Below are 9,753 nucleotides of genomic sequence, written 5' to 3' on the forward strand. Positions count from 1 at the left end.
ACACCAACTTGAAAGTGTGTGGGAAAACATGTCTTACCAGGATTGGGCGGTAGCGTCTGCGGACACTGATGGCTTTGCAAGAGAAAACACTGACAGTGAGGCTGAAAGAAATCTGCAGGGCGAAGACACCCAGGATGACATGGTAAAATTTAAATGTCCCCCACTGAAATCAGACAAACAAGCACAAACATCAGAGTGAAACACAGAAGTCAGCAGCACTTCAATCTGCGCTCAAACTGCTACTTTAAATATTCAGAGAAACAATAAAACTGTGATTTTAATGGTGCGGTTTGTGTTTCGTCAGCAATCTATTTGGTCTTCACTCTCTGTGTAAAAGTTGTTGTAATATTCCAGAATTAGGCTACTCACAATCTTCCTGATTAAGGGGAAACTTGAGACTTAAACAAATGTGCTCATGGACGTATTATTCTTAGACATGGATATTATACATGTAGGGTGACCATACAAGGAAAACTAGGAAAACCTTTAGTCCTAGCAGATATATATATTCAACAGAGGAGTCCTGTGGATCAGTCAGAGTGATAAACTTACTGTCAAGATGAGAATACACACACCCAGTGAGATAAGAATGACGTTGATCACGTTGAACACCAGAGATGCCCAGACCTGCAGATCAGGAAACACAAAGACTCACACTGAGGTCTGATCCACAAACAAGTTTAACTGTGATTCATTCAGACTGTGGCTCCCTGAAGATACCTTGGTTCTACCGTGGTGCTTACGTGGTGGGGTAAGCATATTGACTAAGTTCATTTTTCCCTTTCCATCTCTTATACCTTTCATACAGCGCAGCGAGCTGACATCTTGGCGTAATAATCCCGGAAAATTGGGCAGTGTGAAAGCGCCTAAAGTAACGGAGGATGCTAATTTCAGTCCTACGCAAATCGATCATCTTGTTGATAGTGCTGCAGGCTCGCTGTGAACGACACTCGACTCTGCTGATCTCTAAAAAAGCAGATAATAAAACAGTTAGCTCCATGGTATAACACTGAAGCTCGCGAATTACAGATCATCACTGAAACTTGAGAGGAATTGGCGTTCCACCAATCAGGAAAATTCTTGCTTAATTTGGCAAGACAGTCTTAAAACTTATAGGAAGGCCCTCCGTAATGCCAGAGCAGCGTACTACTCGTCATTAATAAAGTGAAAAAAGGAACAACCCCAGGTTTCTATTCAGCACTGTAGCCAGGCTGACAGAGAGTCGCAGCTCTCAATAGTAACAACTTCATGAGCTTCTACAGTATAACCTATATGTTTAGACTGCTCCCATCGATCTTTACTAACTAACTTTGATCATTTCTTCATCTAAACCAGCAACCTGCCTCTTAGACCCCATCCCGACTAGTTTTATTAGATCTTAGTGCTGCATTTGCTCTCATTTGCTGGAACCGCTCTAAGCTGGTTTAAGTCCTATTTGTCAGATCGATTTCAGTTTGTACATGTTAACGATGAGTCCTCCATGCATGCCAAAGTTAGTCATGGAGTTCCTCAAGGATCTGTGCTGGGACCAATACTTTTCACTTTATATATGCTTCCTTTAGGCAAAGGCATTTAGGCCTTTCATACTGATACTATGTGTTACGTAGGCAGGTTCTAGGTAACGCAGGGAGGGAATAAAAGCACGCTTATCAGACGTTTCCCAAAAATAAAAACTGTTCCAGTCCCGCACCTCGAGTCAGAGTTGAGTGTGAAGTCTTTTGAAGACGAGTCTGAAGTCGAGACTGAAGTCACTGTGTGCGCGACTTAAGTCAGACTCGAGTCCAAGCCTCAAACTCGAGTCCCCATATCTGCTTCTGGACAACTGTCAAGTCAGAGGTGTTCTCCATGTATTGGAGTTCTGAATCAGACTAAAGGCTCTTCTCAGGTCGACATTCCTGTATTAAACATTCTTTATTCTAATATTTTGAGATATGGATTTTTGATTTCCATTATCTGTAAGTCTATTAAATTAATAATTATAAGATTAAAACAAAAAAGGTCTGAAATATTTCACTTTATATGTTCTAGAATATCTGAAAGTTTCACTTTGTTTTTAATTATGGAAAAAAGTAACTTTTTCATGATATTTAAATTTTCTGCGATGCACCTGTAGATATTCTGTAGATAGATGTAGACAGGATTCAAAGACAAAAACACTTCTCAACCTGTAGTTGGATCATTCGTTCAGAATATTTTTTGTATGAATACAACAAAAGGACAGATGACAAATATCTTAATTTCTTTATTCACCAGTATGAGAAGATGAAGTGTGAAAACTCACCAGTCCAAGTCTCGTCCACTTCGCCACCACAGCATTCAGAGATCCGGAGGGCAAGGACTGAACCACAGCAGAGACACACATTCATTACCTTCTGTGCTTTAACTTAACAGAATTCAGGTGCTTACAGGTATTAATCAGTTACTTGTTGTGAGTGAGTGAAGTTTTACGTACGGTGATCAGGAAGGGGGACAAGACGACGTGAACTACGGTCAGTCTATTGATATTGGCCAGAATGATCCCAGTACACAACAGGCTGACCAAGATCTGAATAATCTGGAAACAGGCAGTCCTCAATTACTACACATGATCACAGAGGTGGAAGAAGTTCTCTGATCCTTCACTTAAAAGTTCAGTGTGTAATATTTCTGAGGGTCTATTTACAGAAATGCAATATAAGATCTATAACTCTGTTTTCAGTGTTGTGTAAAGACCTTACATAATGACCAATTGTGTTTTTATCACCTTAGAATGAGACATTTCTATCTACATAATCTCTGCTCCTCTTACATGGAAGACACCATGTTGCGCCGCCATGTTTCTACAGTAGCCCAATTGGACAAACTGCTCTACAGAGCGCGTTTCATCACTACGCTTCATACGTATGAAGAAGAAGTAGTAGTAATTCCAACCCTCACCACTAGATGTCACACTGACCCTTTAAGTAAAAGTATTAATACCACACAGTGAAAATACTCCAGTAGAAATAAGTCCTGTTTTAAAAATTATTTTAAAAAAGCTTTGTAAAGCTGAATTAAAAAACTATTGATAAGTGGAGCCTGTGACGGCCCCTCTGCAGAGTTCATACTGCTGTTGGTGAGCTGTCTGTCTCCAGGGCTGCAGACCTGATTGGCAGGGTTATCAGCGGCATGGGACACACCTGGGCCACACCTGGGCCCGGTGCGTCCCATGCATATAAGCCAGAGCAGCAGGCTTGGTTTGGACCTCCTCATTTCACGGCTTCCTTTGCTGTTTTTGGTTTGTTTTTACGCCACAACATCCATGCAGCACATTTTCACTCATCCACTCTTCCCACTCATCGTTTTCGCTTATTTTCTTATTAATAAATCACTTTGTTATTTGGTTTACCCGTATGTCTCCCGTTTTTGTTACAGGCGGTGACAGAGCCTTACTGGGGTTTTCAAAGCCTGACACTGTCCCAGCATGGATGTACGGGCAGCTGTCACTGGATCACGGTGATGCTGAAGAAAAACTTAAAAACATGAAGATTCTCAGGAAGTTCAGCAGCGTCTCTCTGGTTTCTGAGCTGATCTCCCCCCTGGAGCGGCACCACTCCATAAACCTCTCATCAAATCTGACTAAATACAGACATTGTTAAGCTGTAAAATCTACATAAACTGGTAGAAACACAGAACCAGCATGAACACTACGTATCTGTTTCAGCGTCTCACCCCGAGGACCAGTGGTTGCGGCTTCAGGAAGACGGCCTTCATGGCGATGTTTGCTGGGGAGGTGGGCGAGGCCTTTGCGGCTGGGGGCGGGGCCAGTGGGGCGTAGACAGCAGTCTGGAGCGGGATGGCGTTTTCATTCTGAGTCACGGCCCCTAATCCTTCGGCTGCGGTGATGGACGTCATGAAGAGAGGTCAGAGGTCGTTTAGGATCTCTGAAAAAAACTGACTGTGACCAAACAAGGGAGCCAGAGGGCACATCTGGAAAAATATGTGATAAATATTACAGATATTTATGGTTTTCACAGCTTTTCTGTGGTGAGAAAGAAGCAAAATGTTGCTCTGTTTGCTTTAAAGATAAAGTCTCTGTGAGTTAACGTATTTATTGATTTGATGGAAAAAGTAATTGTCTTTATCATGTAGAAAGAAACTGAATTGATATATTTGAAAGAAAATGGACAGCTTTGCATCCAGGTGTTAATTAAGTCTTAATGTCAGCAAACAACTAGTTTGATATGAGAAGCCTGTTGCTGCTGAGTCCACACGTTTCTCCCGTTTATATCTTTCACATAACAAAAGGTGGTTGTTGTTTTACTTTTGAATATTAAACAGCACCAAACATACAGTCCAAGTCTCTTTAACTGTCATCACATGTGAGTTCACAAACTTCAAAACAAAGCTGCATCACCAGAGTATAGATTTGGCTGATTTGGCTCTTTAATACACACGTGTTATCAAAGAAGACTTAAAAACAGCCAGACAAACACGCCGCTGCCAGATGACGGCAATGATACACCTGTAAATGTCCGTGGATTATATCTTAAATGTCTTAAATTTATAAGGAGGAAAATATCCATTTAACTCTAATTATCTCTGCATATACAATCCCACTGAATACTGAAGTACTATTTGTTTGTCTGAAGACGTTAGAAAAACTTACCTGCACTTTTCAGGTGGAGATGTTGAAGCTCACTAACTTGAATTTAGGTTTTATTCCGGTTTCTGGGTTGAACGGAATGTTCCCTCTGCCCGGTGAAGCAGTCCTACTTGTTTCTCGGTTGGTGGGTGTGTCGCAGGTGTACGGGAACACCGGCGGATTAAACAGCCAGCGAAGCGCACTTGCGTAACACTTTATGGAAGGCCAAACAGGTCAAATATAGAGACACGGTGAGTTCAATGAACTAAATAACTCTTTGCTACGTTTTGGGGCTGGTTGAACTTCTTATGCTGCCTTCAGGTACACAGCATAAACTCATAAATCTGACTGATCCACCAAATAAGTTAATTTAGAGTGGAAACTAAAACAGACTTACAGCCAAAAATGTTTTAATGACTTGTTTTATTTTTATATTACACAATAAATTTTGGATATTCTTAAATAAAAACTCACGTATTTTTTTATTTATTTAAAAAATTCCTTTCCCCTCATACTGCTGTGCTGTGTGCATTTAACTTGACTTTTGGTGTATATTTTCTGTTGTCTCTCGTTGTCCCAATCCAATTACTTTGTGTGTCCGTTAAAAATACGTACATCTAGTCTGTGTCATTTAAAAACCTTCTCAGCTTGTGAGTGGGAAACAGTTTTGACTACTGTCTCTCCGATAACGCCTGAAGACTGCATTTACATCTCCACAGCATAATTTCAAAGAATTCCCCTCTGACAGCAGCTTCACTTTGTCTTCTTAAGGAGAATGCAGCGCTGAAACAATGCTGTTAGCAAACAAAGCAAGTATTTGACAGTTAATAACAAACTCAGGTCAAAGGTCAGATGATCGTCCTGTAGGTTTGAATCATGTGGAAATTGTGGAGACTAATATAAATGCTGTTGATTAGGCTACTTCTCTCTGACATTTTGAAAAATATTTTTTATTTAGTTAGAGGAGCACATCCACTCGGATTCACCAGAAATGGGAAACTGGGCAAATTTGGGCAATAACGGAAAATTTACCTTTGATTGAATTTTAATTTAAGGAAAACCAACCTTGAACTGAACAAGGTCAAGGAATATTTGAATATTCTTCTGAAAATATTTTTCCTGGCAGCAGCAGAAGGGACTGAAGGTTTGCATTCTGCACTTTGGACAATTTGGATCCAGACGTTTTTATGTTAAACAATCCAAATCTATGTGTCTAAAATCAATTAATTTAGCATTTGTTAAAACGCAAATCTAATATTGAATTATACATTGTGATGTGTTTGTGTCACTGAAATAAAAGAATGAGACAAATGCAAGTAGGCTAATGTTATAAAATAAATAAAACAAGAAGTAATATTTTTGTTCTCACCAAATAAAGATTCAAATCACCTTTAAAATATCTGAATCTGAACTTCTCTGGAATTAAAAACGGTTAACTTTCAAACTCAGTATTTGGGAATCTAGTTTGACTCAGCTGACAAACACATTTTCAGGATGGCACTCAAACCTGCGTCTACTATGAAAAAGTAAAAAGCCCCCTGATATTGTGCTTGTGCACATTACAAACAATCATGGCAGTGTCGTCTCTCATACGAAGCACATTTTGTATTTGTTGGAAAGCTTTTATCAGGAGCTCATATGTTGAAATAGCTGATTGGAATAATTAAGAAAGAGAAGAGAAGAAAATACAGCAATACAGATCAATACTTTGAAATAAGAGAAAGTTTATTCAAAATTTTATTCCCTGCAGATATTTTTTCAACAAACACAACAAAATACACTTGGAAGAAGTTCAGTAAACTGCTCTGGATTTATCATCTTCAACATCAATAAAAACATCACACTTGTAAGCATTAGAAATGCATTTAGATGATAATAATCAATATATAAGGACAGCGTCACCAGAACAACAATAAATAATCAAGTTTTCCTTTGAGACACACGGGGCGACAGCATTTTAATTAAACACAAACATGCTTCTAACTTCTTTTTTGAGATTTCATGTCTTCTTGATTATTACTGATATGTACAGACCTCATTACACTCACATCTAATCCTGTTTACATACATTCAACCAAACACAGTAAAAAAAAGTAACCGTGTTGAAGACAGGATTCAATATTCATGCTGCTTAATCCCTGATTTTACAAATAGATTATATATATGTAGACATGAAGTTCAATTAAAATTATTCACAAAAACACAGTTAGGTATTCAGCCTTCATTTAAACATTATGTTACACATTTATATCTAATGAAACACAAAGTACATTAAATATCTATATATTAATTTCTTTCAATTGGACCAGTACCCGTCACATTAAATCAGGGATCGAAGCTTTACTGAAGACTGAAAAACTACTGTGAAAAAATATTTCCTTTAACCTGCAGCATTTATTACCTGTATAAACAATAATGTACAGTTTATTATCAAAACTGTGCCCCAGTCTGCCCCCCACTTCAAGTTATCCCTGTTGATCTGGATATAATGACAGAAAAACGGAAGAAAAAGGTTTAACCTGCTGAAAACAGACACCCTTTTCCAGGAAAAACGCCTAAACTAACAAACGCAAAATAAATCAGTAATATCTCCCCAACCATTTGGCCTAGATGCATAACTCTGATCTGAAAGGTCAGAATCTAACGAATATAAATCCATTGTAAATTAACATATTTATTTTACCATTACAGAGTAAATGGAGATGCAATAAAGAAAAAATATGATATTTTCATACTCGCCTGGGAAAAAATACTATATTTTAATGCAATAAACCATCAAAACCATCATAAAATAGATTATAATGCACCAGACTATATTTTAATACACCTGGAATGCAATTGTAATTTATTGTAATTGTAAATTTGATGAAAATAAACAGTTATTGACTGACTGATTGATATGACTTTTATTGAGAGATATCTTTAAAACACTATTTATATCCATAAAACCACGTTCCAAATAATATAACATTGAAATATTGATAAAAACAGTGAATATTCATCAACATTTCTGTCACCAAAAGCACACCGACGCTTTACAGGCCTGTAGCGTGAGAAGGGAACATCCCACAGTGATGGCGGGACCTTTCATTTGATACCCTGGATATCCTCGGCCAGCAAATGGCAAAAAAGACTGTGTGTTCCAAAGCGGCGCTTCCCCTGCTCTAAAAAAAGTCGAGGGATGGCATGTACAGCTCCATGTTTTGCTAAATAATCAAGATGGCGTCGGAGCCGAAACTCGGAGCATCAAATCCGCGGATTTTTGGACTTAAAATGACATATAAGGCAAAAATAAGTCAGCGGTTTATGTGTTCTGTGTTCAGAAAACTAGGTGACAGCTTTTTTGAGATGTTCTGGATGATTAAATATTTTTTTGGCTGTTATTCTGTATAACAAAAACAAACTTATATCTTCCTTAAACACAAAAAAAGGAACTAAAGAGATGAAGATAAACTAAAGTTAAAGGACCCTGAGACATCCTATATGATAACATGACAGCTCAGACCCTCAAGAATCATTTAGATCCGTGTCCTGTCTCTCAGCTCTTACAAACGATATATCTGATGTGATCTATCTTGTTTTTGCCCTGTCTGAAAAGAAAAACAATAAAAACCACTGATCACACACAAAAAAGTTCCTCCATTAAAAAGGGACTCAACATTTTGTAAAATCTTCTTCTTGACTTGGATCAGATAAGACTAGGTTAAGACATTTAGCAAGAGGATTTCACAAAAATGTGTTTCAAGGTAGGAATGATCATGAGACAAATTTAAAATACTGCAAGACGGCTTTCAGTAAATCACTGTTACTACCCCACCTTCACGTCAAGATCGTCTGGGCTGCTCAGGGAAGGAACTCTCTCCATAGATTGGTTTGTTTTGCTGCCACCCTCTGGACTGACCAGTGGATTCTTTTTGAGGCCAGTTCTCCTTTGCCGCCACATGTGGATCCCTCCGAATATCAGCAAGCAGATGCAGGTCGCCAGCAGGAGGGAAACGATAACCAGCTCAGTGTAGTAGCTCTTCTCTTTTGGCATCCGAGTATCCTCGGGCAGCTCGTTCCCGGACTGGGCGTCTTTTCTGGAGGTCGAGGTGAAGTCCAAACCATTGTTTAGAAATGGGTTTTTCAATCCAGAATCTTCTTTCTTTAAGATGGTTTCTTCACTGAAACTGGTCATGATTTTATCGCCATTGTAGTTTGTCTTGTAGTCTTCGAGGTCACCTGAAGACTGTATCGTAATAATGACTGGTGCATCAGTTAAAATGTCCTCGTAGGGCTCGTCTTTGCCGTTGGTCACGAGGTTTTCGTCGGCCTTTGGAATCGGGTTCATGGAGCGAGGAGAAGCAATCTGTCGGACAGCATAGCTTGCAACTTCTTCTTTGTACCCGCCTTCCACCGCTTCACAGCGATAAGTCCCGAAGGTGTCGGCGGCTGCGAGGAAGCTCAAACTGCCATCAGCTGACAGGATGAAGAGTTTCTCTGGCAGGTTTCTGAATCGGGGGGATGTCCAGGTCAGAGTGGCCAGGTTGGAAGGCTTCTGACACTGAAGCCTCACTGCTTCGTTCAAATGAACACCGACTTCTGCAGGACAGAACATTTCAGAGTAAATACAAGTGAGAGGAGGTGATGGTGCTGAGTAAGGCTCACTGTTTTCAGTTATGCTGGCAGCACAGCTCTATGGAGGGCAACATCAGTCTGTCGGTCAGTTTACCACCTTGGTCTGGACTAAAATATCTGGAATGTCCTTCAATTTCATACAAACGTTGGTGTTTACCAGTTTGAATGTTTGCAATCTTTGGCTTTTACTGAAACATCTCAGCAGCAGTTGGATGGATTGTGATAAAATGTGGTTCAGACCTTCATGTTCCCCTCAGGATGAACTGTACTAACCTCCTCTGTCTTCCATCTAGCACCGTCATCATGTCAACATGTTAATGGGTCTTATGTGTCTGTGTTTATGACTAAATTCCTGCAGAACTGATGACATTCCCAACAGAATTTCCCCTCATGGATCAATAAAGTATTTCTGATTCTGATCAGCCTGAGCTGCACTCTGTGTTTACTCCTAATTATCTAATGTTAGCATGCTAACACGCTAAACTCAAATGTTGAACATGGTAAAATGTCTCTGAAGATCATCCAGGTCATAG

The 9,753-nt window shown here is 39.4% G+C and overlaps 2 protein-coding genes across 2 annotated transcripts in view; both read right to left on the reverse strand.

Moving 5' to 3' along the window:
- The window catches only part of LOC123968637, a 6,238-nt gene extending 1,475 nt beyond the window's left edge, over nt 1-4,763 (reverse strand). The window contains exons 1-6 of the mRNA XM_046045503.1: nt 4,628-4,763; nt 3,691-3,948; nt 2,453-2,554; nt 2,282-2,338; nt 553-627; nt 38-163 (exon numbers count right to left, since the gene is read on the reverse strand). Of these exons, the coding sequence (XP_045901459.1) occupies nt 38-163; nt 553-627; nt 2,282-2,338; nt 2,453-2,554; nt 3,691-3,873 (543 nt within the window). The 5' untranslated portion in view covers nt 3,874-3,948; nt 4,628-4,763. The remainder of the gene's footprint in view (nt 1-37; nt 164-552; nt 628-2,281; nt 2,339-2,452; nt 2,555-3,690; nt 3,949-4,627) is intronic.
- A 3,540-nt stretch (nt 4,764-8,303) lies between these two features.
- LOC123968639 (semaphorin-4A-like) overlaps nt 8,304-9,753 on the reverse strand; it is a 17,133-nt gene continuing 15,683 nt past the window's right edge. Inside the window, exon 16 of the mRNA XM_046045504.1 lies at nt 8,304-9,184. Coding sequence (XP_045901460.1) covers nt 8,412-9,184 — 773 coding nt within the window. The 3' untranslated portion in view covers nt 8,304-8,411. The remainder of the gene's footprint in view (nt 9,185-9,753) is intronic.

Source organism: Micropterus dolomieu, linkage group LG03 (genome assembly GCF_021292245.1).
Source record: "Micropterus dolomieu isolate WLL.071019.BEF.003 ecotype Adirondacks linkage group LG03, ASM2129224v1, whole genome shotgun sequence".
Taxonomy (NCBI): domain Eukaryota; kingdom Metazoa; phylum Chordata; class Actinopteri; order Centrarchiformes; family Centrarchidae; genus Micropterus; species Micropterus dolomieu.